The sequence below is a fragment of the Orbicella franksi genome, chromosome 7, assembly GCF_964199315.1.
Source record: "Orbicella franksi chromosome 7, jaOrbFran1.1, whole genome shotgun sequence".
Taxonomy (NCBI): Eukaryota; Metazoa; Cnidaria; class Anthozoa; order Scleractinia; family Merulinidae; genus Orbicella; species Orbicella franksi.
Genome location: NC_138151.1, coordinates 13,675,551 through 13,702,550, shown reverse-complemented (window position 1 = coordinate 13,702,550; position 27,000 = coordinate 13,675,551). Strand labels below are relative to the sequence as shown.

Here is a 27,000-nt window from a genome sequence, read left to right as displayed (position 1 = left end):
AAACAGTGCACAAACTCTATATAGTATCTGTGTTTGTGTAAGTCACAGTTGTCAGCAAATAAAATTAATGTAATTTGCATCTTATTTCTTTTTCAGGACACCGTTTTGTGGGCATGTCTGGCCACAATGGCTGCCTATGCAAAGGATCTCAATACAGCGGAGACAGCTTATGCTGCCATAGATGAAGTATGTAATAAGCCTTTTGTGACATTGTAGAGAATGCTTCCAGTTAGTTAATGATATTCAACAACTAAGGAAAGGTTTGACTATCAGATAATCTTCAGATTGTATCAGTTAGATATCTGTACATGGAATTAGTCAGAGAGCAAATGGTTAGTGTGTTAAGATCGAGAATAATGGTCAGTGTAGTTTTGTTTGTTGTTGTTGTTGTTTTTATTCATAACATTGTCGTTTTTTGAAAGTTTTTGATCACTTCCATGGTGCCTCTTCACCTACATTTACTGTAGGTGTATTAGTATCAGCTAATTGTTGACATCTTGGCAGAAGAACGAGGGGTAACGTCTAGTTAAATAGTATCCCATTTAATACAACCCAAATCATATTTTTTTTATATATATAATGATACAAGCGTAGTATCTTCACCAACTTGTCAGACAGAGAGCAGTAGATCAGTCTAATTCTATGGCTTTAACAAGTTATTGACATACATGTAAGTGCTTAATGTTAGAACTGTGTTTGTGATCAACAGGCTGACAAAGTCCAATACATCAACCACATCAAGGAGATTCCTACCAAGGAAGGAAGAAATGCTGCCATGGCTCTCTTCTGCCGACAGACTCAAGAAGCAGAGACCATACTCTTGCAAGCTGGACTCACGTACAGGGCAATACAGATGAATATTGACCTCTTCAACTGGGACAGGTACACAACATGCTATGTATAGTAGAGATATGCTGTCAGATTCTTTTTAATGTGAAGTATATATGAAATAATTCATATGTGAACTGCGGTTGTAGATGAAAGTGAAGAATGATCATCGCAGTAAATTTTCCAATTTAAGCAATTGGAAAGAAGAAGCCTGAAAAAAATCAGTGCTTCAACGGGAGTTGAGTTCCCGTTGAAGCACTGATTTTTTTTTTTTTTCAGGCTTCTTCTTTCCAATTGCTTAAATTGGAAAATTTACTGCGATGATCATTCTTCACTTTCATCTACAACCGCAGTTCACATATGAATTATTTCATATATACTTCACATCATTTCACTCCTCACAGGAAGATATGAACTTAATTAATTGTCCTCGCTCCCAATGTGTGGCTTCATAGCTCAGTTGGTAGAGCATCGCACTGGTATTTGCGGAGGTCATGGATCCCGTTGAAGCACTGATTTTTTTCAGGCTTCTTCTTTCCAATTGCTTAAATTGGAAAATTTACTGCGATGATCATTCTTCACTTTCAGATTCTTTTTAATTTCAAGGTTTGTACAAGCAGTGTGCCTTCTGGAAAAATTCAAGGAAAACGCCTTGAATCTACAATTCAACAGATTGTATAGCAGACCAACTTTTTAAGGTTTCTTGTGCCAAAACCAAAGTGGATAATTAGAGATTGAAGTAAAAAATGAAATGATGTTCTTAAAATTCCTCTGAAAATTATTGAATTTGTAGGCTATTTTACAGCCGTGTGCTTAGGTACCAGGCCTATGAATGAAAGCTTTGATACAGACCTCTCTGCTTTTCTCATTTAAATCCCAACTAGTTACCATAAGAACAACTTGATTTACACAACAAAAGTCATGAGGTCTGCATCAAAACAAGGTCACCTGCAGCCTCGCTGCCATTCAAAGGCCAGGTCACTGAACAGACAACTGTATAATGGCCTATTACTACCTTCAAAACTCTTCTCAATGCAGGGGTTTCATTAAGGGCCAGGCACCGAGCAAATTGACCAGCTGTGACTGGGCGATCTTTGCCTGCCCGGTTTGACCATCGGGCAGAAAGTTTTTCTAATAAAGAAGTTCAGTTCAAATAGTTTTGCCCGCCTGTGAAAACCAGTTGTCCTCCTGCTGAAAACGTTGATGAAACCACTGCAATGTTGCTACAAGTCATTCCTAAAATTTTATATAATCCAAAAAACAAGAAACATTTAACGGCACCGTTCAGGAGGCAACTAATGTTGCTATCACAGTACATATTTTTAAATATCAAAGAAGCAAAAAAAATGGGCTACAATTTATGTTGGAAGGTCCTAGACCCTGCACATCTTTTGTTTTAAATATGTTTTATAGACTATATGCACGAATTACATAATTGATAGGCTTTAGTGCAAAAAGGGGGTATATAGCATTTTGGGCCGATTTTTATTTTTTGCAGGATCAAGCTAATTTTTGGCAGACTGACTTGTTTTGACATGAAATGCATTGTTGCATAATTGTTTTTGTTGATTTGTGCTTCGTTTTTGAGAAATAACATCTGCAAAAAAGCTCAGTTTTCCGAGTGGTATCTTTTGGAGTGAATCCTTCGAAGGTCGATTTCGATGCAACGCGAACTTAAACGGTTACTTTTAGCAGCTTCGAGAGGACAGTGTTTTTTTAAATAGATGTTTTTATTTTTGAAAGAAGTAGAGAAATAGACCGGAAAAAAATAGACCGACCTTGTATCAAACCGGTGTCATGACAAAACAAACTCGAATCCTGCATGGTCAGCACTTTATTTGTTTGCACTAAGGAAGCAACAGTAAGAGAATAGCGTAATTATATGAATTATAAAACTTCTATCGGTTCAAACAACTAGCGGCAAATGCCACGCTTCGGTGACTTCATCATTTATCAAACAAAAGGTTTCTTTTGTTTTTCATTCAACAAAAGATCTCCAAAAGATACTCTTGGAAAACTGAGTTTTTTGCATATGTTATTTCTTGAAATTGAAGCACAAAACAACAAAAACAATTACGCAACGACGCTTTTCATGTCAAAATAAGTCAGTCTGCCAAAAATTAGCTCGATCCTGCAAAAAATAAAAATCTGCCCAAAATGCTACATACGCCCTTTTTGCACAAAAGCCTTCAATTGCAATGCCTCTATTGGTTAGTTGTAGGAGCACACATAATCACCTTTTGTATTTTGCCCAGTTTTGTGCAGGGTCAACCCCCAAAAATAACCAACAAATAACTTTGCCAGGTTTCATAACTATTTCCCACTATTAACTATGCCCAGTATGACAGTATGAAAGGAAACAAAACTGGTATCATTGTAAGAGGAACTGACACTGGTTTCTTCAATCAATTTTCAGGGCCCTTGAACTTGCTGTTAAACACAAGACTCATGTGGACACAGTTCTGGCATACAGACAGAAATATTTGGAAAACTTTGACAGAAAAGAAACAAGCAAACGATTTCTGCAGTATGCACAAGGGGTGAGGCTAAATTTAGAGTGAGTTAAATGGCAAACTTGGTGATAAATCTTATGCAAGTGTGATATTTGTCCTTCTCCATAACTTGTGACCTTGCCACTCGCTGCAGCCCTTATCCATACATTGACCTTTATCTTTCTTTGGTCATTTCTACTTAACAGCTCAAGAGTTCTATTGCAGCCCTCATCAACTATCGTGTGCAGAAATCGAGAGCAAATAATCCATTTGTTTTAGTGTAAACCGTCTAGTCATTCAAAACTTTATCTAATTTTCTTCAGAGACACTTCGAAAACGCAAAGAAGTGGCCGTCAGTTTTTAGGACAGATCTACTAGCATTCTATCATGAATGCTGTTCTCTGATTGGCTACGCTACTCACTATCTATTCTTTTGTAGATAGTGATCAAGTAGCCCTGCAGTGTGCACTTGTTTAATATCAAGTGGCTGCTTCTTTGTCTTTTCAAAGTGTCTGTGAAGAATGTGAATGACTAGTAGATTTACCCTAGAATAGAATGAAGTGGAATAGTTTCTTGGTAATTGGTTGGTGTGTTGGTGTGTGCTCCACCTGGATAAGTCCTGTTTCCATGCAGGATTATCAATGTTTACTGGCAAACTGTTATCATGGCAATGAAACAAAATAGTTATATTGAAATTTTTTGATTATGTTTTACCTGCAGGTCGAGGTTGACTGGAAGAAAATAAACGCCAAGATTGATATGGAGTTACAGAAAGAGGCAGCAAGACCTGGGGCAAAACCCTACAATGGCTGACATGGTTTTATTTATATTTGTTTATAGACTGATCAGCATTTTGATGATGCACTGCAAACAAGCTTGTAAATATTTCAATCATCATTTAAGGTAGCACTTTTAGTGCAGAACATGAAGTTTACTATGGTCACAGTATGGCACTTACAGTTAACACAAAGGAGTCTGCATTAAACAAAATAGTTCACAAATTGAAAGAGTCCTTTCAAAAGATGCACATGTAACATATTGTTCAGTAGTTGTCTCGCAGAGCACAGAGAAATAACACAGATCTAACAATGAATTGATAGATTGCCTTCCATGATGAAGTATTAGTACTTAGTACCATAGTTTAGAGTGGTTTTCAATTGAGTGTCGAAAGTTATTAGACAATTACTTTGGTTTTGGTTTTGGTTTTACTACGGTTTGAGATCGGCTGGTTAGTCTAATTGGTAAGTAATTAGTTTGGTTTTGGTTTTATGACACTCAATTGAAAACCGCTCTATACATCCTGTAATAGGTCTTGCCTTTCTCTAGCAAAGGATTCATAGTTAAGGGTTCAATTCCAACCCAAACCCTGTCTTTATTTATTTGGTAAAGTTTTGCTGTGATATTTGAAGCAATCGCTCTTCTCTCGGGGATTGTGGAGTGATCAGCAAAATGGAAGCTCAAGAGAAGAACAATATCTGTGTTGGCTTGTTACTCAGGTAGCATCCACTCTACACCAGAGACATTTGAAAACGTAGCTTTATGTCTCTGGTGGCCTCCCGTCCACACCAATCAGTCACAAAAATGGAGCGTTATTAAAACGCTCTTCAATCCAGGGGAATTTAAATTGCCGGCTGCTTTTTGTTTTTGTGTGGACAGAAATTGATGCCGTCACTATAATGTGATTTCCCTGACTGAGCAGTGTGGACAGAAAATATTTGACGCGTTTTCAGAATGAAACCTCTGTTTTCAAATGTGTCAACGTGGTGTGGATGGGGTCTCACTCCTTGATCCATGAAGGAAATTAAAGGGGACTGTCCTGATCAGTCTAATGGTATAAAGTCTGATGCAATTACAAGGTGAAAAATATTCATCTTATCTTGAGTTTTCAAAGCATTGCTCTACTTTCACATGTAAATAACCTGATAGTTGGTAAAACAAAGAAATAAATAACACGGAGAAATGTAACAGTTTCTTTGATGTTTCTTGTTTTTTTTATTGATAATTGGTAATAATAATAATATTAATACTGTTGCAGAATTATCTAGCAAACAAAATCCCTATTTATTTAACACTGTTTTCTGTTTACATGCATTTCTTCAAAAACTGCTCAACATTTGAATTTATTTACTGATGGAAACTTATAAAGCGATTTTCAAATGCAGACCAGATCTTTCTTACTTGAAAATAATTCCTGTCTCTGATTTGCATATACAGTTGTTGTAGCAAACTTCACCATGTTACACATTATCGCACCGCAGCAACCATTCTTGACTTGAGCATGTGACCTCTTCTCATAGTCCTTGTTTTATAGAATTCCAAACAAAGGGCTCGAAGCCATTCCTCTAACAATTACCTCTACTTGCATGACTCTTAATGATCTCAGACTATTTTGTTGCAAGTTTTCAATTTGTTAGTGAGGGTTTTCATGGCGAAGTATCTCCCAGCTCGTCAAGGGATAAATTCTGTGTCCATTCATACAATTTATCAGCTTGATCTTCCCAGTCGTCATCCTCAAATATATCCTCTACAGGCACTTCAACCTCTGGCGTTATTCTCTGCAGGCTCTCAGTCTGCAATACAAATGTAGATGTAAACAGCAATGAGAAATGGAATGTGTCTTAGGAGAATGTAGCCTGTGTAGCAAGTGTTACCGAACAAATCAGATTTTTCCTCATCTAGCTGTAGGCTGTACAAAGGTCTAAGCAAGGGTGAAAAAAAGGGATCAGGAGAGGTGAGGAGAGAAAAGAGAACAACATGGTTGCTACAGATCAGGAAATGGTCAGGGAAAAAATTCTTCAAGGTCAGGAAAAAGTCAGAGAATGTTTTTTTTTTCTTGAATCAGAGAAATATTTTCAAGAAAAGTCAGGAAAAATTGAAATAATTTAATTTGGCTGATTTAATACCATTGAAGGCTGGAAGAAACATTTGGGGTCACTGTGATCTCAACGATATTTTTCCTTAATGAAGAAGAAAAACTTGTTGAAAATTATTGCTCTTAATGAACGAGTGGAAGAAGAAGCTGCTACTAGACATCACATTTTGCATTTCTTTGGTCAAAAATGTTATTTTTATCAGGGAAAAGTCCTGGTATTTTGAAAAGGAATGTCTTTAACAACCTTGAAAAACCAATAATTAAGTTATTTATAAATGCTCTTGTCTGAATTTTTGTGTGTGCATGACCAGTGTTTAGGGCAAAGCTACTGACAGTAACTACAAGGGATTATGTACTAACCTGTTTTGGAGAATCCAATCCAAACATTTTCCTCATTTTTGCAACTCTTGCTTTAGCTTGACGCGACCTCCTGATGGGAGATGGGTTATTGTAGTCTATTTGTGGCTTTTTCCTGTGTGTGAAAAAAATTCTGAATATTTTTTTCTTGGTAGTGGGGCACTGTAATTGAGCAGTTATGAATATTAACATATTTCAGATTTGTCATACCTGTACATAGGAATAGCTCTAATACTGGCCACTTGAATTTCCTGAGTAGCTGGTCTTAGTGACAACAGATCTGGACATTCTTCTACCAGTCTAGGGGTTGTGACACCACATGCCACAAAACTAAAGATATCGTGCACTATATTCTGCCTTGGAATAGCTACAATGAAAAAAAGTAATATTACACCCATCAGAGCTGACTATAAAGATGATATCATATCCTTTTTGCACCCTCAAGTTTTCACTTGCTCAAAAATCCCCGAATTGGTTCGACCCCCATAAGATAGCTGTCATGTAAGAGGACACAAAAAGAAAACCTGGTATAATAATTAAAACTTAATAAAGGAACATTGAGCTAAACTTACCATCAAGAGTAAGTCGTCTCCATGTGTTGGATTTTCCTCCAGTTTCCGCTGGACATTCATCCACATGGCTTAAATACTGACAAAAGGAATATAACCAGGAAGAAGATGAGATACATGTAATGGGTTACTGAACACATAATTTATTGAATTGGCTGTTTGTTACTTACTACATGTAAGGGGGGAAAATGTTCCAGCCAGAAAATACTTTGCTTCCAGTTTGTGATCATGCTGTACAGACTGAAGCACAAGGCAGAAACTGATGTCTAAAGAGCTAAACCAACCTTGGATCAAGTCTGAACAGATCAATTTTAAGCTTATGGCTGGTTTACCATGGTTGATATCAACACTGGTATCCCGATGGATCAAGACAGTGGTCCAATCCATCTAAGTTTGAGGACTACAGTAATCTTGCTGGTTGGGGCCTTCTCTAGTGAGGAAAGGCTCTATACTGACCTAATTTACTCTAGATTTCAGTGCCTCTCTGCCCACAAAGTTACATGTACCATCCACTGGGTTGAGGGGTGGGGGTGGGGGGGGGGGGGGGGGAGAGGGGTGCAACCAGCCACCAGGAGGGATAATTAAATTACTGATTTAGTCATTTCATGCTATACAGCTAGACATCAGAATCAAGTAGCAAGTAATCAAAGCATTTGAGCATTTCTTTTCCTCTAGTACAAAAATACAGTCAAACCTCCCTTAAGTGACCACCTGCATGTACATGTACAATGTCAATGTCAAGCCTTGGTGGTCGCTTCTGAGAGCTTGGATCATATTGGGTCAAAATTTTGCCTCAATAGCATATGTTAATTGCAGAGACTTACACCATGTTTTAAAAGTTTTATTCATGTGAAAAGTCAATTTTGAGAAAAAAAGATCTGATACTTCCTAAGTTGAGACATTTCTGCCTCTTGTGCTATCCAGGAATATGATAATGTTACAACACCTTATAATCCAATTTCTGCTCTATTATCTGTCAAATGGTTGCTTATGAGAGGTTAAAAACAAACGAAAATTTCAAACTTTGAGCTCTAAAAGTGGTTGCAGTCGCTTACAAGAGGTTCCAAATATAGTGATTTGACTTGGAAACTTTTGGTATTTTGGTAAACTGGTTACTTGTGGCCTTATGCTCCACTCGCGAAGGAGCAAAGAGGATGAGTGAGTGAGAGGTCGCTGAGGAGAGGTGAGTCACTTACGAGAGGTGGTTGCCTCCAGAGGTTTGACTGTAGGAACAGAGTGAAACTCGCCAGCCACATACCTGCATATAGTCTTTCATTGTCGTCACATCAATTTCATCTGTTATTCTGTCTTTCTCATGCTGACACATGTCGGCTATTAACTGATCATAGAACTTTCGATTTCCCATAAGTCTCAGGGAATCACTTGCTGCCTGAAAGGTAGAAAATGGAAAATCTCTAAAACAATATCACTTGGGTCCTTGAAATCTCTTTAAGTATATTGTGTTCTTGACCTAATATACATTGTATACTGGACATTGGTCGCAAGTGGATTTTGTCTACAATCAAATGTAATTTGTTCTTCTTTCATAGTTATTAAAAAGTAGGTTTTTCAAACCTTCAAATTTGAGCTGCAGTTAAAGTAAATGCAAAGGAGCTGTACCACACTTTGCGCATCAAAAGTTTAGCCTAACATTTTTCAAATTTGTTGTTTGTAATCCATATCAATCTTCTCCATCCTTAACCATCCTTGTTCCTTTATGGCTTACTATCATTTATTTATTTGGTGTTTTTCTCTCAGTAAACTGCTACAGTATTTTCAGGTTTCCTTTACGTTACCTCAGATGCTGGTTTAATGACCTTTTTACCACAGTAATACTTGACACCTTGCCCTCCACTGTGAATGAAAATCTTAAACATAATAATGGGTGGAAATTCTGCTCCTCCAAATCTGTACAAGACAAACAAATAAAGCATGCATGTATTTTATCACCATGTCTCCCCTAAAGACAAACAGAGTTCTATATACGTCAAATTGAAAATACAATACAATGCTCATGTGTTTTAAGATTCCTGGACCCACTCATAAGATAAAATCATCTATTTTAATTAGCTCACATTTCACATATTCCCAATGAGAGTACCCAGCTACCGAAGTAAGCCTGGGGGATGACAGGCCAGGGTGATCAGGAGTTCCATTAAGGGCCAGGCACTCAGTGGGCAAATTGAGTTGCTGTGAGGATGATTTTGTCCACCCGCTATGATCATCTAGAGGAGAATTTTTCTTATAGAGAGGTTAAGTTCGAAAAGCATTGCCCCCCCCCCCCCCCCCCCCCATGAAAACCAGTTGCCCTCCTGTTGAAAACCTTAATGGAACCCCTGTGTGATGTCCCTTGTCATTCTACGAAGGGGTCTACAGTGTACATGTACCCTTAAGGAAGCTGTCCCACTAAACCAGACCAAGAAGTTTGCATAACACAAGTTTCTTCTTGGTCTGATGTGATGCAAAGTTTAATTAATCTAAGTTAATACCTAAACCTCACTCTGGCCTGGATCACAGGATCCCGCAGAAGATCTGCTTCAAGGGGCGACACTTTTCTTAACACTTCATAAGTGAGAGAATGTTCCTACAAACAACACGTCAAAATGTTAACTTTGGCGTGCAAGATCAACAACAGTTCCTTTCAGCTTAAAATTATAAATTTTTATAATTAATCCTAAAATCATTCAAACTTAAAAGTTTCCGGCTAACAAACCAGAAGCATATTCTGAAAAAACGGATCAGGATAAGATAAGATAAGCTTAAGATAACAACTGTATTAATGTGTCGAAGTCGCTAGCATACAATGTAAACTACAGAAGATTGTCCACTTACCGCTGCACATATGGCATATTTAAGCAACTTGAACATTTGTTTGTCACGATACGAACACCAGAACCGCTCAATTTTTCTTGTTGCTTCAATTCTAGTAAGCCTGCAAAAAGATCGATCACACTGATATAATTTCTGAAAGCAATACGCTTGTATTCTGTTATATTCCATTCAATGTCGACTGAAACCCACCGTGAATCCGGAGGACCTTCGTTAACATTTTGCCCCATATCTTTAGATGGAATCCACAAATCAAGAAAGTCAAATGCTCAAAAGTTTTGCAAAGAAAAATATTTAGCTTGCAAGCAAATCAGTCAGCCATATTTGTTATTGACCCACAATGCAGCTGGTTACTATGGAAGCGAATGCAGGCTCATATCAGCGTAAGAGCTGTTGCTCAGGAATCACTTTATATACCGTAAATCTTTTGTCCTGTTTGTTACAAAATTCAAAATGGCGTCCAACATTGCTGGACCTTTGGGACGTAAATTATTTTGCCGTTTTCTCGGCGCTAACAGGTATATGTTAGCTCTGAATTCAACATCTACATACTTTTATTAAGTGCTTGATGTCTGATTGACATGCCTTTTGTTTGATTACAAGTAGAAAACAACTTTGGTGGACTATCGGTGCCCAGTACACCAGTGGTAAGTTTCTGTTCAAAACTTCAAAAATAATTAGTCCACGAGTAGTCCCTCTTTCACTTAGTCCGTCTTGCAAAAATTGCCGCACGAACTCTTGGGGTGAGAAGCACGCGAAAGGAGGGACTACCCACGATAAAGCCAGAGAGTTTGACCTTTCACGGCCGAGTGATTTTTCCGTGTAAATTTTCAATCTCGTTACACGTCTCCAATACGATTCCTTATCTTGACGTCCTCTCATTATCGCCTGGCTGTTCCGAAAACGCGGAGTGCGAAGTGCGGAGTGTTAAATTAAATAAAAAAAAAAATGAGAAAAATAAAGAAATAGAAATAAAGTAAAATTTGAAGGTGAATTGAAAGAATAATTTTAAAAACACATAAATAATCTAAAAATTGAATTTTGAGAAATATATATGCTAAGGATGCATTCTCCTTCTGGACGGATAATGTGACCACTAGTGTAAAAACGGGCAATGCGTCTTAAGTATAAAAACGGCCATTCCAACAGAAAGGACATGGACAAGCAGTGCTGTGTGGTTGAATAGCTTTTTAGGTAAAATATTCGTTATAATTTGTTTTCTGAAAGTGCAACTTGACCTGTGTATTTGTATTTGTTTCTGTATTTGTCAATCTACAGTTTATCTTTTTTATCTTACTATTTTTTCTAATTTTTCAAGTCAACTGGACTGTACTTTACTTTTTCCTAAATGTTACCTTTTACCTGGTTGCGTAATGGTTACATTCTACACTTAATTTGAACAGCAGAATAGTGACATTAAGTATTCAATTCACTTTTAAATTTTATTTATTTCTAATTTTTTAATTTTTTTAACACTCTGCACTCCGCACTCCAGGTTTTCGGAACAGCCCAACATTATCACCTGTCGTCACTAACCCCGGGAAACGTCTTGAAAATCTTCAAGAAGCAATGCAAAGCCATGCCATGAGAAGTAAATCTTAGTTACGGTGTTTGTTAAGCGATTTAACTGCTATTTAAGAAGTTTTGAAAGAGGACGGCAAAGGAGCATCTTGTAAGGATTTTTGCGGTGTCTGTAGGTGTAAGTCTAAAATTTACTGAGAGATTTTCAAATGCGAAGTTTCAACCCTGAATTTACATGTATGTATTTGACATAGGAGATCATCCAAGTGTGGTGGCATGTTTACCGATAGCAGTGGAAAGTTTCTAGTGAATGCCCTATAGAAGCTAGAAGACTAGCTAGAAGACTAGACACTCAAATAAAGTTATTGTTATTATTATTATTATTATTATTATTATTATTATTATTATTATTATCATTATTATTATCATTATTATATCAAGTGAAAGTCCGGTTCAATCTTTCAAATGGATGGCAGAAAGGCCAAGCTCAGTCAATTCATATTTACAGAATGGTTCTTCAACGTTGCTGTTGACCCGGTGTTGAGCGTCAAAATGAGTAACACACTGGTATTTGGGTTCGAGATGAAAAGCTTTGCCAAACAAAGCACTTGATAAATTTAACTCTTTCCATAGCCTGTTGGCAGAATTGCAAGAACATCATGGGCTGTGAGATGCGATTCCAACATTTTTATTAGCACCGGTTCCAAAGCTTTCTATTTTCAGAGAGTGAGATAAACATTCCTCCAAGATGTCACACATATCTCAAATGTTGACAACGTGTTGCCAACGCTCCTAACATAGGCCAATCATATTTTTTGTACTGTGAGAACAATAGATAATTCAAACTCTCTGGCTTAGGCGGTAGTCCCTCCTTTCGTACACATCTTGCCCCGAGTATTTTGTGCAGCCGCTTTTTTCCTCACAGTTTATTTATGGTCTCATTCAACAGACTACGCGAAAGAGAGACTACTCATAGTCTATAAAATAATAAGTATTTTGCTTTACTGCCTTGCTAAGCTTAAGGTAAAAATAAAATACTTTATTCAAATTTTGTTAAGAATCATCAAATATAATTTAGAAATTATACTGTCTAGAAAAAGTTTAATATAATTCAAAAAGAAAAAGAAAAAGTAAAAATAATGATGAGACTTATTTTATTAGCAAATAATTCAATTATAACATTCATTCAAAACTTTGGTCTGTTCTTATGCAAAATTTATCTGCATCATTAGTAGATTATTTCATCATTTTACTGGAGAATTTTATAAATTATATTTCAATAATAAATAATCATTTATCAAGTATAAATTTTGTTCGTGTTGACCTCACACTTGGTCGATAACCTATTATCTTGTATGTTGTTCAGGTCCAAGAGCTATCAAGAAGGTGGTTGTAGCCAACAGAGGAGAGATTGCTTGTCGTGTGATGAAAACAGCAAAGAAAATGGGAATAAGAACTGTGGCAGTTTATAGTGATGCAGATGAAAATTCCATCCATGTAGATGTGGTGAGTTAAATACTGTGTAATATTTTGTCTCAAATTACTGTTAATTAGTAAATTTTCTATCTTGCATTGTGTGGTTAGCATTCAATTTGGTGATCTTTTGATGTTGAGGCTTGTCAACTATATATTATTTCTGGTTGGGAGGTCCATATAGTGAAAATCTTTGACTGAGGTCTGAGCATTTTTAAGTCCGAGGCCACAGTTTTTCACTATACGAACCAAACCTAAGGCAATATATAACTCAATAATTATTTTATTTTTCTTCTCCCTCTCAATCAATTTAATTTATAACTTTTGACCTTTTCCAAATACATGTGTGCACATTACTGTGACCGTGGTCAGAGATAGGAAAATCCAGACTGCACTAAGAACCAATTGGATTTCAGGATTGGCTACCTTTAAGGCTCTTCATCAACAATCTCCTGTCTACGTTCAAGATCTAGTAACGTACTACCAACCTTCCAGAATCCTCCGATCATCACACTTCTTAACCCCACAAATTTTCACCTGAAGACGTATGGTTCTCGGGCTTTTGCTGTTTCCGTTCCTGAACTCTGGAACAGTCTACCTGTTTCTATCTGCTCATGTGACAATCTAAGTTCTTTTAAATCTAAACTCAAAACTCATCTTTTTAAGAAAACTTATCATTCTTAGCGATTTTTACTTTTTATTACTTTCTTCAATGCACATTTTTAATATTAAGATTAGTACAGCTCATTTTGGTGAATTGTACAGCGCCTAGAGCGGGCATGGATAGGCGCTATATAAATACTTATTTATTATTATTATTTATTACTGTGCCCTCTTGGAAAAAAATAATAATAACACTTGATTACGCTACCAAGTACAGCCTGTGTTCATTCCAGAAAATATCCGTACTCCTCCCACAGAGTTCTGTTCAGATTGATCTATCCCATCCTGCTAGAAATTCCAGTTGTGGTTCATACTTTTGCTTTTGAGACCTCCCTCCTCATTGGCAAATTCATTTCACAATAAAAAATTGTATTGTACTCCAGGCGGATGAAGCTTTCCACATTGGAGCAGCAGCGTCAAGGGAAAGTTACCTCAAAATGGAGAAAATCATTGAAGTTGCTATTCAGAGTGGAGCACAGGTAATGAACAAATTAAAGTAGACACCTTCATCTGAATTTTGTATGTGTGCAGGATGAATGTTACTATAATAATTGTTGATTAAGCACCACTGGTAATCAAGAAGGTACACAAATTAATATACATAGACTGCCTCCTCCCTCCTTCCTCAATGCAACACACCACCCTATGTAAGTCCAATTGCAATTAGTCAAAAAATTGAGAAAAAAAAATACATTCTCGTTCTATATCAAAGTAAGTATTGCGAATTACCTGATTCTATGTGTATTGATCAAGTATGTGTATGTTAAGAAATTATCATTTTTGAATAATTATACTCTGTAGGCTATTCATCCTGGGTACGGCTTCTTATCAGAGAAGCCAGAATTTGCAGAACTTTGCGAGAAAGAAGGTGTGATATTTATTGGACCACCAGCCTCGGCCATCAGAGATATGGGTATTAAAAGGTAAATATTAAGTGATTTCCTTACTTCCTTGACTTCCTGCATGGGAACTGATGGGATACCTAATTAGAAGAAGACTATTTTTAGCAGTCTATTTGACTCTACTCTATGACTAGTCAGAGTCTCTAGGCATGCTAAATTGATTCTTCCCCCACAAAGAACACTTTTTTTCCCCACAAAGAAAGACATCTACTCACTTGGTTAACTCTCTCCAATCAATGATTGTTAAAATTATTAGATATAGTTACAGAAAATATCCATACCTCCCTCATGGAACGAATTTCGTGTAAGACCCCCACTCCTCTGGATATTTCAATTGAAGTCTCATACATTTCTTTCCTCCAGAAAATTCCATTTCCTTCTGTGGGGGGTGTGGATACAGTCATGTATTTTCTGGAACAGCACAATACATACATGTACTTGAAATAGTTACACTGACTAACATCAAGTTTAGAGTAATAACAAAATTATTTTTAATAATGATTTTATAACATTTGTTTTTGTTAACTTGCCATAATATTATCTATAACACTTCATATATTCCCTTGTTTTGTTATTGCAGCACATCCAAAGAAATCATGGGAACTGCTGGAGTGCCAATCATTGAAGGTTACCATGGTGAAGACCAATCTGATGAGAGATTAAGACAAGAAGCAGAAAGAATAGGGTGACAGCAACTTACTGTGATAATAACAACTTGCTTTCTTCATTTTTTTTGTGCTGAATTCCATGTTAACAATGTTGTTTGTAATTTTTTTATTTCAGATATCCTGTTATGCTTAAAGCTGTAAGAGGTGGTGGTGGAAAGGTATTATTTTCTTTATTAACATTAATTACTTGCAGCACTTATTATTCATAAATCTTTTTACTACAATGACAGTCCAGTGCCACATCATGTACATCTCGTCAACTGATAAAGATTTTATTCCATCTTGTTTCAGGGAATGAGGATTGTTATGAAGCCAGAAGATTTCGATGATGCTCTGGAATCAGCCAGAAGGGAATCTCTTAAGTCCTTTAATGACGATAATATGTTAGTGGAAAAGTTTGTCGACACTCCAAGGTACTGGCTGGCACTTCAAACTAGAGTCATCATCAGTTAACATTCTACGTATACATGTAGGTCTGCAATGCATGCTAAAGGCTACATCTTTATAATGCTTGGCTTGCACTGCAGCTGTCTATTTATAATGCTGGCCAATATTATTGTCTTTCCTATGTGTATTTCCACTTTGCTTTCCCCACTTACTGTGCAGTAACCCCTTGAAGGAATCTCACAGTAATATAAGCTTAGGCAATTTCATTAATGTTGAATTACCTTGAGTATAATTGCATTAACTGTCTGAGAGTCTTCCTCTGCCCATAAATTTACACCATGAACGTTATTTAGTTGAAGGACAAACTAAAACATTACAATTTATGATGGACTAACATCCTAGCCATGTGGACTGGCAATATTTAGGTCACTTCTTATAAATGGTACAGAAACTGGATGTTTTAGATTGTCATGTTCAAATCTCTTTGTTCAAGTTTTATTTATTCTTACTAATGATACATGTTTTAATACTGTCTAGTCATCGAATCTTTTCATCTGATACTCTTTCCAGACATGTAGAGGTTCAAGTATTTGCCGACACCCTTGGGAACACTGTTTACCTGTTTGAGAGGGACTGTAGTGTTCAGAGGAGACACCAGAAGATCATTGAGGAGGCTCCTGCTCCAGGGTTATCCTCTGAGGTGCGGCAGAAGATTGGTGAAGCAGCAGTGAGGGCAGCAAAGGCTGTTGGCTATGTTGGTGCAGGTATGATATGCAATTGACTTTTCTTTTTGATCAAGATCTTATTTCTCCTTGTAATTTTAGTATCTTGTAAAAACAGATGTGATTCAGGAGAATAATGCAAATCATCATTGCATTGTAACTGTTGACAGCAGGATGGGATGACAATGCAATCACAGGTTCCCTTACCCTCAAGCATTTTTGTGAGTTTGCCCTTAGACTAACAATTTGCCTTTACTTTGTTTCTTCACCTCTGGAAGAAGAGAGGAACTGCAAGAGCTACATGCCCTATCCAAGAGCGCAATGCAAAGTTTTTCGCCATTTGCACTCATGCTAAATTGACACACACAGCCTAAAAGCTTGTCCCAGTTTAAGTCATTTAGAGTACTGCTACAGTCCACGGGGATGGGGTGCTAATTCTTCACTGGCTACTCTCCCACCCCTCCCCTCCAGCATTTTGTCAGTTTGCTAGTAACAATTTAAGAGGCACTGTGAGAGTAAAGGGTCTTGTCCAAGAACACATTATGCGGTGATCCCAGTCAATGCTTGATCCCAGACCATTTAATTCAGTCTGACACCATAATATTGACAAGGTGGCTAAAGTATATAAAATAATGAGATGGCTTTGTGGTGAATAATCTGGGTATTTCCTTTAGGTACCGTCGAGTTCATTATGGATAAAGATCAAAACTTCTACTTTATGGAAATGAACACTCGATTACAAGTAAGAATAGTGCACTAAATGCTGTATTTTTATGTTTAGCACTGATAGTTATACTATTTCTGTGCAGACAAAAATATTAGATAGAGATAGTGAATAAAAGTGAAATATTTTGATTTGTTTAATTTTTCTCTCAAGACCTTGTCTCTTTATCTTCTTTAAATATTATTATTATCCTAATGTTGAAAAATATCTTTGACTTAACAAGGCCATTTTGTGTCTGTTAGGTTGAGCACCCTGTTACAGAGATGATCACAGGACAGGACTTGGTTGCGTGGCAGCTGAAAGTGGCATCAGGAGAACGTCTACCACTTTTACAAGAAGATATCAAACTAACAGGGCATTCTTTTGAGGCCAGGATTTATGCTGAGGATCCTGAAAGGTGATGTATCTCTTGTTAACACGCAAATTTCTGGGCCATACCCTGTATGAGGTAAACCAAGGCATGCACACTTGCCTCAGTCAGTTTTTCAGTTTTTGATTGGGGATAGTAAAACACTGCTAGATACCTAGGAAGAGAATTTAACCTCAGTCATAATTTCTTTTTCTGGCTACAGTCCTGAATTTGTCATTTGTTGCCCTCAGATGTCGGTTAACAAGGTAACAGTGGCAGGAAATGATCCAAAACAAAATGAGAAAGGAGATTAATGTAATAATAATGTGATAACAACACTCCTACTCAGAACAGCATTTCTTCTAATTAGATCTCACAATAATTACACTGTGAGCAATTGGTTTCTCCTATGCCTATTACAATGCTATGCTGTAAACGAGGGAAATAAACTGCTCACAGGGTACACAAAAAATGGTGAACCCATATGTAATCATCTGTACGGTTGCCCAGATAGATCAACCACAGAGCCACAGTATGCAAGTGGAAGCCACCATGCACTGGCTTAGCAACCACCTGCCCCGTGTAATTTAGCCTGTGGGAGTGAACAGGCTCCCCAATTGGGTCATAAGATGGTAAAAAATACCGGTGAGCAGATAGAGCTAGCTGAGGATGGTCTAGGGTGAGCGGAGCACGCCAAGAGTGGTGTTGTCTGGCTTCACTCACAAACTGAATGGGAGCCTGTTCACAGGCTTCTGGTAGCTTTATGGTAGGACATCCAACTGATTTGTAGAAGATGCTGGGTTCGACTTCCACATTGAAGCTTGTGTGCATTTTTTTTCAAAGCCCCTTGCATCATTAACAGAAGTATGGTTCAGTTGTCCCTGTCATGTATGTTTCAATGTAACTTCAAGTTGAATGTTAAAAAAACATTATGTCCTAACTTGACAATTTGTTTTCAGTGATTTTCTTCCAGGAGCTGGCCCACTGTTACATCTCTCAACACCTCAACCATCTGACACAATCAGAATAGAAACAGGAGTGAGGCAAGGTATAGTTGTACATAACCGAAAAATAATTATCTTTATTAAGCAAGCCACCCTGGGAGAATGCTGGCCTAATGTCTTGACCAAGCACAAGGAGGCCTGTACAGAAAAGACTTAAATGTTGATAGTGTCCAAGCTAGTGCCGTCCTGAGCAATTTTTATCAAGAGCTAACTTAGCCTAAGTTACTCAGCTATGCAAAAAGAAAGTCGAAAGAAAACCAAAAAAATATATTTTTGCCAGTAAGTTAATTATCCTAGAAAAGCAAGCCACAAGAAAGCTAGACTACGAGTAGTCCCTCTTTCGCGTGGTCCGTCATGCGTAACAAAAGAAAACCGAGAGAAAAAAAAAATGGCCACGAAAAATTCTCGCCCCTAGGATTTAACGCAGCCATTTTTTTCTCGTGGTTAATTTCTGTCGCGTTACGCACAATGGACTAAGCAAAAGAGGGACTATTCCTAGTGTACAAGGAAACCTCCAAGAGTGATTATATATGCAGGATAGTGGCTTGTCCAATACTTTGAAAATGTTAGCCCAGTAATAGAGCAATCTGATTAGTTGATTATAGTTATAGGCCTTCCAAACTAAATTAGTAGTATGGTTAGTTTTCTACTTGACAGGACTGGCAACTAAGATGTTGCTGTCCGAACTAGACTTTCCCTGGAAAATGGTATCTCTGGGAATTGGTCTCCTTGGGAAATGGCCTGCCTCTGTCTCCCTTGGAAATTTGGCTCCTTGGGAAATGGATTCTTTGGCACTGGGTATTTCTGAGGGGCAATTTCCATGCCAAATGGACGCACTTAACAAGAAAGGATACTTTTTTTGAGTGGATAGCAGTGATATGATGGCCCTTTTTGGGAACATCTTGGTTCATGTAAGATCTTTGTGTGCCTCCCTCCCCCTCCCCACCTCCCCCCAACCCCCCCCCCCCCCACCCTCCTTCCCTTTCAGGCGTCCGTGTTTCAAAGTCTCCCCGCCTCAGCTACGGATGGTGGTTTTCTTAGAAAACGTAAAATGTCCCCTACACGTCTTTTCAGTGATTCTATGTCACTGTTATCTTCATAGGTGATGAAGTATCAGTTCATTATGACCCAATGATTGCTAAGCTTGTGGTGTGGTCAGAAAACAGAGAGCAGGCCTTGAGTTTACTGAAAGAATCTTTACAGCAATACAATGTACGTCAACTATAACCTATTGATCCCGGACTACAATCGATTCCTTATCTCTCTTGACTTTTTTTTTTCTCAAATGCTCTACAAGGCAGCAGCACTGATGACCCATCCTTAAATCATTATCGTAAATGAATTTCTCAAGTTTATTCTTCGTAATTCATCCCAATCGTGGCCATCTTTTTTCCTTTAAGTTTTGGTTTAAAATTTATTACGTTTTTGGTGTTATTTTTTTTGTGGGATTAACCTGACGTAATGAGCGCTTTTCATTAATTCGACCAAGACTTCCGGGAGTTTCGAAAGGGAGATAAATGGTATGAAAATTCCTGACAAGTTTCCGGAAAATCTGAAAATTGTTGAATTTCCGAATTGCGAACCATTGAACCGGAAATTCTGAAAGCAAAACTAAATGGAACGGAAATTCCCGGGATGAAATTTTCCCTTTCCCTAACCCTTTTAGTCATTGTATTCGTCATTTATCAAGGAATTAAAAGTCTTTCTGTAAGAAAGACTTCATTTTTCACCGTTGTAGCTTTTGTGGAGCTCGCTTCTGACTTCTTGCTTTTATTTTCTTCTTCAACAGATTGTAGGATTGAACACAAACATTAGCTTCTTATCAAGTCTGTGTGAACACGGCCATTTTAAGGCAGGAGACGTTCACACTGACTTCATTAAGGTATCTTCAAATAAACTTCTGAATAAACTACGGCTGAAAATGTGCTGTTTTCTTAACTATTGCTGGTAATTCTTGTAAACGCAATTTGAGTTACAGAAGATAAGAAGCCCCAGAAAGCATTTTGGGGAAATTCTCTGCCAAATTTAACGAAATTTGAATCAAGATTGAAAAAATGACCCTGATGTTTTTACGTTTGTCCACTTCCATCCACACTCGTAATCATTAATTTTCCTTACGTTCTAATTAGTTCTTCTCATTTCCTTTAAAATTTGATGGCCTGTGATCTGGCTATTCTAGAAATCATTTTAAAAACGATAATCAATTTCCAATGCCTATTCCGTTTATTTACTTTTTTTTTTTTTTTTTCGTACTTAGTTTCTAAACTTGGTACTTTCTCCAAGTTTTGTCATTTCATCAACAATGAGCGTGACTTTAAATCTCTTTACTGCAGCAACACTATCAAGATCTATTCCCCGCAAAGGTACCGCTGAGCGATGAGATACTGGCTCAAGCCAGCTTGGGACTTCTTCTCTTCGAGAGACAAGAGCAAGAAAGTCGAGCTTCACTCTCGAACGGTGAGGAGAGTCATAATTTAAAATTGCACGAGAAGGCAACAACTTTTATTTACTGGACTTTGATATCAAGTCGGGGTTTTTTCAACGAGTCGATAACGATATCCTGTTGATAATCACTGACCCAGTGTATATGCATTTATTTATTTATTTATTTATTTGGGTCTTGTTATATTTTATTACTTCGTTGGTTATGATGAGAAGTCCCTTGTGGATAGCCGCGTAACGTCTAATTTCTGGGTTAAAAAATGCGTTTTAAAAACGCGTCCAGATATTCTCAACCTATCAGTAACGTCCTTGAAACACTTTTAACTTATCTGGAACCATCACAACTTCTCTTTTCTTTGGGGAAGCACAGTCTTGTCAGTCCAGTCCAGGACTGATTCGCAATCTGTTTTTTTTTTATGTTAACCTTAGTCTGGTTTTTTCTTACTTTTATGCTTGATGTAAACTTCACATTTGTTGATGTGTGTTAGTGCAGTCTTGTTTATTGGTTGTCGCTCTCTTTCTAACAGATCCCTTTTCAGTGTGGAATTCTACCACTAGTTTCCGAATGAACAATGTCGCTAAAAGGAGAATACGTCTCGATGATGGCGATAAAAGTAAGACAATTATTTGTTCTGTTCTGTTTTACTTTGTTGCTTTGCGAAATGGACATAAGAATCATTCGTATGGTTGTTGCGATTCTAAAGGACGATGAAAAAGTTAAGTAAAGACGGATTTGAAGCAACTAACACGTTGTAGTTTGGTAAAGTTTCTTAAATACAATAAACAGTCTTCAAAACAATTAGGGAGAGGGATGAATCATTCTTGTGTGTAAATAGAAATTTAATGAGTGTTCGCAACGATACTTGACTGAACTAGAACTGAAACCGTCTTTTCATGTTATATTCACTTTTTCCTGTTATTTTCCCCCATTTTAGAGGTTTATGTTATTGTTTCTTACAACCAGGATGGCAGTTTTACACTGGAGGTAAGTTTGAACAATGGTGTAGTCTTTTAATTTGTCAACATCCCAATCAAGGCATTTAAAAGTTTCAACATGGCCAGAGTTATTGTTTTTACTCTTACTGTGCCTATCTCCACCTGGTTTGGTTAAACCTTCAATGAACTAGCATTCTATCCAGGAGGAGTAATGCAGTTTTTAATTGAACGTTGTGAAAGTCAAATCACTCTGGCAACTCATATAAGACACAGAGAATCCAGTAAACCAATCAAAACTTAACGCAAACACATGTAGCTGTCGCGAAGCGCGGGAAAACGTGCGCGAGCGAGTCATAGTTGATTTTGGTTTTACTTCTCCTGATTGGATGACAAAGTGGCGGGAATTTTTTTTTAGCCAATCGCTTAGCGTAGTATTGCAAAACGTAGAATTACTGTCGGTGCTTAAAAAGAAAAAAAGGGCTCCAAAGGTATCAATGCCAAAGACAAGTAATAGTTGAATTTCATTGTATGATATCTTTTGTCCGGGTTGTTCAAAGCCCGAAGCTAACTTAGCATTAGCCAGTTTTGTAATATTTTAGTGAGGATTTCGTTTTATACTGTTTGGCCTTTAGTCCATAGCCTGCGAACAGGCTCCCGGCGAGGACGGAAAAAAAATTTCGGCGAGCGCGAAACGGAAGAATTCGGAGAGCAAATCGATGGGGACGGGGACAGGGGAGCCCCCTCGCTTCGTTCGGGCTCACCGGGAGCCTGTTCGCAGGCTATTAGTCCAAAATATTCAAAACGTAAGCAGTGAGAAACATTTTTATACAGCAAAGTTAATCCTTCGGTGAACTTTTAATCCTGGGTTAGGGTTAATCGGTCTTTGAACAACCCGACCTTGATCAGTAGCAGCAGGTTGGAAATGTCGTATTCCCTTCTTTTTAATGAGAAATTTCACGTTGTCGATTTTCGGTGAAGGCCTGAAGGTAATTGTTTTAAATTCCTGATGATTAATGGTGATTCCATGTTGTGTTTGATAGATCGAAGGTCGACGCATGCTCGTGAAAGGAAAGCTACAATCAGAAGGCTCAAAGATCAGCCTCGTAGCTAATGTAGATGGACGAATCTTTAAATCCTGGCTTGTCGATCAAGAGGGAACCCTGCACTTATTCACCAAGGTAAATTATTTACCATATCTTAAGGGACGTTGAAGATTCAGCGAGAAATATTCATACCAATGTGATAACTCCGCAAAGATTCGTGAAGTCCCAGCAGCTGGTAGTTACAAGGTTCAATTACCAACCCGCTGTTCAGGAAAAGAGCCTGCACTAGTTACCCAAAACGTAAATAATAGTACAATTGGATTATGCAACCAAAAATGTCATGTTTTATATGGGTGGGTCATATAACTTTCGACCATCATTTTGTGGTGGGTCACTCAGTTTTGTGCCAAATTGAAGGGGTGGGTCATGTGTTTTGTAACCACCACATTTTGAAATGCTCCACCCACCCCGTCTCCTCCCCCCTTGTACTGTTTGACCAGTCTCTAATGACTTCATGTTGTTTTGCAACTTCTCCGAGACTCGGTGACGTCAAAAACGTTACGCAAAAATAATCACGCACACATCGACTTGGGCTAGATTCTGGCATTTTTTTCTGAAAAAGATTAATGCGCAGATTCCTGACTTAACAGGGTTTTATTTCCGTTTCTGTTCTCAAATTCAGGATGGTTGTCACAAGGTTCGTCGCCCGGTTCCCAAGTTCCTGAGGGGTGGTCTCTCAGTAGCTTCTCAAGGTTCCGCCATGGCACCAATGACTGGCACTATTGTCAAGGTAAGCGAGAAAGTAAATAACGGTAAGCGAGGGAATAGTCGCAGAGGTTTAGAGACTATTGAATTTGGAAGGGTTTAAGAACTTAGAGACGATTGGAACCGAATTATAATTATACAACAAGAGTCGGTATCTCCTCGGGTACTTTAAGGAGCAGTCGGAACCTCCTCGGTAAACACGGCGAAGAGTCGGAAACTCTTCAGGAAACTCAGTGGATAGTAGCAACCTCCTCGGGAAATTCGGATTCGTTTTGAAAGAGTCAGAACGTCTTCGGAAAAACTCAACGAATATCCAAAATCTCCCTGAATATCTATATGTGACGTTCAAGCTTCATAGATTGCTTTCGGTCTCTGTCCTGTCCTTCATATTTTAGATAAATCAGTGGCTTTCCAAATCGAGCGAGATTTTGGAGCAAGAGCATGGAACACACATGTAGTTGAGCTGTAATTCTTTTCATGTTATATCGTCGACCACAGGTATTTGTTGAGCCAGGACAGAGTGTCGAAGAAGGAGAAACGTTGGTCGTTATGGAGGCAATGAAGATGGAGGTATAGTGGCGTATTTTTTTGTGTGTGAAATTCTCATTTCAAAGATGTTCGTAATCATATAGTTTTTGTTCACTCTTGGTCCAGCCGGGTCATCGAGTGAGAAAACAGGCGGCTGAGAAGAAAGCGAGAAAATTGTTGTCTGAAAAATAAGCAGAACAAGAAGCTATTTCTCAGAAAGAAATAGGGTTTCGTTTCCGGAAAGATATTCAAAGTCTGAGAAAGGCTGGGGTTTTGAAATCTCGTACATAAAATCTCCTGGAGTGAGGGGGATATGTGCTAATGTGCCGCTTTGCACCACACTGATCTGCCCAGTTGCCAGAGCCTGGGGTTTTTCGTCCAGGTGAGGTTTAGTACTTAACCTATTGTAAAAGAGCAGGGGCTAATTAATTTAAGTTGTCTACACATGTATCAGTTATTACAGTCAAGGCGCTTCGAAATGTATTTACTTGTTATACTTCACTTTGACTCTGCCCCAGGAGAGGGGGGTGCTCCCTTATATCGGCTATATAGTTATGTCCAGCGTCAGAGGGACATGTTTTTTTAAGACATTTTAGTCAGAAGTAGAGTATCGATTTTGGTCATTTTAGTCTTAAACTGGGTATGGTTTTTGCACTCTAGTCTTGAATTAGGTATGTTTTTTAGAAGAAGCTACTTTTTTCACAATCGATAAGACCAGCAACTAAAGCCATTCACAATACCTTTAACATCATTGTGAACTTGAGAAATACGGCACGTCTGAAACAGGGTATTAATTTAAGGGCCAGGCCATAAATAGGTTCGAAAAATCGCAGACTTTGGTCTTAAATAGGATAAGTGCTTTGGGAAGCGGGCCGCACAGGCCCGCCAAATTTTTCAGAAATTCAAAGTACTGTGTGTGAGGCTAAATAAAGCTAAGAGGCAAAAGCATTTGAGGCATAATTTTTCCATTTCTGTGCCTGGCAGTCCTTGATTCGAATGGATGCGGCACTCTACGTTTCGTTGTCAATGGCGCAGTATATTTTTCTTTTCAAAAAGGACGCCTCATGTGCAATTATTCCTCCACTTTCGCTTGAATATTATGAAGCTAAAATACAAATGCTATCGGTGTTTTCATGGAAACCAGCTCTTGAAATGCCGCGGTATGTCGCAATACAAATTTTCTTATTTTTAAAAGTGCGCTCTAAGAAGTAAAACTACTGGAATTGTGGCGGAAAATTCAAGAAATTCAACTAAATCTGGAAAACGGCGACACCTACGATATGAAGAAAACCTCATAAATAAGCCATATTGTGCCTGTTTTGCAATATACCAACGTTAATTAAATTACAATATGATGAACTAGTCACCTTCTATATCGTATTAGCCTGCGAACGCAGACGTATTTCCGGCTGTCGCTTGTCTCCACCGAAAATAACGTCTGCGAACCCGAGCCAGGAAACGATTTCTGTGACGTAGGAATTTTAAGCCAATCACAGTTTAGCTCAAGTAGCCCCAGAACTACTGCGGGAGGTATTCGCTGCGAGAAGCACTCGAGTTTCACTCTATCATGGAATCTGATCGGCGCAAGAGAAAGAAAAGTCATTACGTCACAAAAATCGTTTCTTGGCTCGGGTTCGCAGACGTTATTTTCGGCGGAGACAAGCGACAGCCGGAAATACGTCTGCGTTCGCAGGCTAATATCGTATCGTATCTGTAGTATCGTCCAAACGCTCCAAGTGCGTGTTCTTTTCCCGTAAACAGCCACAGAAAAGGGGCGGGATTGTTATTCCTGACAAGTTTTCTGATTGACCAAAGTTATTTCGCTGTAGTTGTGATCTTAATCACATTTAAATCAAACGCGGAAATAGATATCTTCGTTTCTCTAGAATACATCGTTTCAGTAAGACTTAGGAACATTCAAGTCGCTAATTATTTCCTTTTCTTTCCGTGTCACGAAATAGAATTCACTTTCGAGAAGTTATTTTTGCTGAACATGTTTACCTTGTGAATTACAAGCGTTTACCCTGATAAAATTCATACTCACTATGTCAATAAATTAATCTGAAACGGAAAACAGGACCATTTCTCTGGTGAACTAAACAAAACGAACTGCTTCCATCGGCTTAAAATATCGCATTGGTGGACAAAGCGCGTGGTGTCGCGGTGTCTCTACTTCGAAAGTATATTTCTTTTTCACTATCACTATCAAGTCCAGTTCGCAGTTTTCTTGTGTGAGATAATATCGAGAAACGAGAGTTTCACTGCAATGTTGCACATGACACATTTTGTTGCGATGCACCGAGTTCTGGCTGAAATTTTGCCGCCGTGTTTACATTAACAATTACGAACTTTACTCTGGTTGGATATTACCCCCACTATGTAAATAGTTCACCCCTGAACTGAAAACAATACCATTTCGCTTCTGAGGAAACGAAACAACAAGTTATTTTTGTTGAACATGTTTACCTTGTGAATTACAAGCGTTACTGGCCGATAACATTCATACTAACTATGTCAATAAATCACTCTGAAACAGAAAACAATACCATTTCTTCGTTGAACTAAACAAAACGAACTGCTTTCATCGGCTTAAAATATCGCATTCGTGGACAAATCGCGTGTTCTGGCGCTCTCTCTACCTCCAAAATAAACTTCCTTTTCACTATTACTATCCGAATAGAAGTCCAATGTGTAGTTTTCTTGTGTATTTTAATGACGAGAAACGAGAGTTTCAGTTGTAATTCCTCATTTTCGAATAAAGCAGCAATTGAAATGTTCGGAACGCCACATTTTGTTGCGATGACCGAATTTCCACCGTATTTACATTAACGATTACGAACTTTACTCTGATGGGATACTGCAAATCACTGTGTAAATAGTTCACCCTTGAACTGAAAACAATACCGTTTCGTTTCAGAGGAAACGA

The 27,000-nt window shown here is 38.0% G+C and overlaps 3 protein-coding genes across 4 annotated transcripts in view; 2 read left to right on the top strand and 1 right to left on the bottom strand.

Moving 5' to 3' along the window:
* Positions 1 to 5,370, top strand: part of LOC145493957 (intraflagellar transport protein 80 homolog) — a 23,525-nt gene extending 18,155 nt beyond the window's left edge. Inside the window, exons 22-25 of the mRNA XM_081473450.1 lie at positions 66 to 186; positions 710 to 882; positions 3,245 to 3,368; positions 4,041 to 5,370. Coding sequence (XP_081329576.1) covers positions 66 to 186; positions 710 to 882; positions 3,245 to 3,368; positions 4,041 to 4,133 — 511 coding nt within the window. The 3' untranslated portion in view covers positions 4,134 to 5,370. The remainder of the gene's footprint in view (positions 1 to 65; positions 187 to 709; positions 883 to 3,244; positions 3,369 to 4,040) is intronic.
* A 39-nt stretch (positions 5,371 to 5,409) lies between these two features.
* LOC145493955 (uncharacterized protein CXorf58-like) lies at positions 5,410 to 10,268 on the bottom strand. The gene is made up of 9 exons (XM_081473448.1): positions 10,140 to 10,268; positions 9,951 to 10,050; positions 9,608 to 9,702; positions 8,915 to 9,026; positions 8,377 to 8,508; positions 7,122 to 7,197; positions 6,760 to 6,916; positions 6,553 to 6,664; positions 5,410 to 5,890 (listed from the first exon to the last, which is right to left on the bottom strand). The coding sequence occupies exons 1-9, from the start codon at positions 10,175 to 10,177 to the stop codon at positions 5,744 to 5,746; spliced, it is 969 nt and encodes a 322-aa protein (XP_081329574.1). The 5' UTR covers positions 10,178 to 10,268; the 3' UTR covers positions 5,410 to 5,743.
* A 127-nt stretch (positions 10,269 to 10,395) lies between these two features.
* LOC145493786 (methylcrotonoyl-CoA carboxylase subunit alpha, mitochondrial-like) overlaps positions 10,396 to 27,000 on the top strand; it is a 24,462-nt gene continuing 7,857 nt past the window's right edge. Inside the window, exons 1-20 of one of the 2 annotated variants that reach the window (XM_081473249.1) lie at positions 10,396 to 10,465; positions 10,554 to 10,594; positions 12,835 to 12,974; positions 13,988 to 14,083; positions 14,406 to 14,527; positions 15,087 to 15,191; positions 15,290 to 15,332; positions 15,466 to 15,587; positions 16,132 to 16,325; positions 16,958 to 17,025; positions 17,250 to 17,404; positions 18,316 to 18,404; positions 19,463 to 19,572; positions 20,150 to 20,242; positions 20,694 to 20,817; positions 21,330 to 21,416; positions 21,738 to 21,787; positions 22,779 to 22,916; positions 23,464 to 23,571; positions 24,045 to 24,116. In XM_081473249.1, coding sequence (XP_081329375.1) covers positions 10,401 to 10,465; positions 10,554 to 10,594; positions 12,835 to 12,974; positions 13,988 to 14,083; positions 14,406 to 14,527; positions 15,087 to 15,191; positions 15,290 to 15,332; positions 15,466 to 15,587; positions 16,132 to 16,325; positions 16,958 to 17,025; positions 17,250 to 17,404; positions 18,316 to 18,404; positions 19,463 to 19,572; positions 20,150 to 20,242; positions 20,694 to 20,817; positions 21,330 to 21,416; positions 21,738 to 21,787; positions 22,779 to 22,916; positions 23,464 to 23,571; positions 24,045 to 24,116 — 2,022 coding nt within the window. In that variant the 5' untranslated portion in view covers positions 10,396 to 10,400. Of the gene's footprint in view, positions 10,466 to 10,550; positions 10,595 to 12,834; positions 12,975 to 13,987; positions 14,084 to 14,405; positions 14,528 to 15,086; positions 15,192 to 15,289; positions 15,333 to 15,465; positions 15,588 to 16,131; positions 16,326 to 16,957; positions 17,026 to 17,249; positions 17,405 to 18,315; positions 18,405 to 19,462; positions 19,573 to 20,149; positions 20,243 to 20,693; positions 20,818 to 21,329; positions 21,417 to 21,737; positions 21,788 to 22,778; positions 22,917 to 23,463; positions 23,572 to 24,044; positions 24,117 to 27,000 lie in introns of both variants that reach the window. The other variant, XM_081473248.1, reaches the window with a different exon arrangement.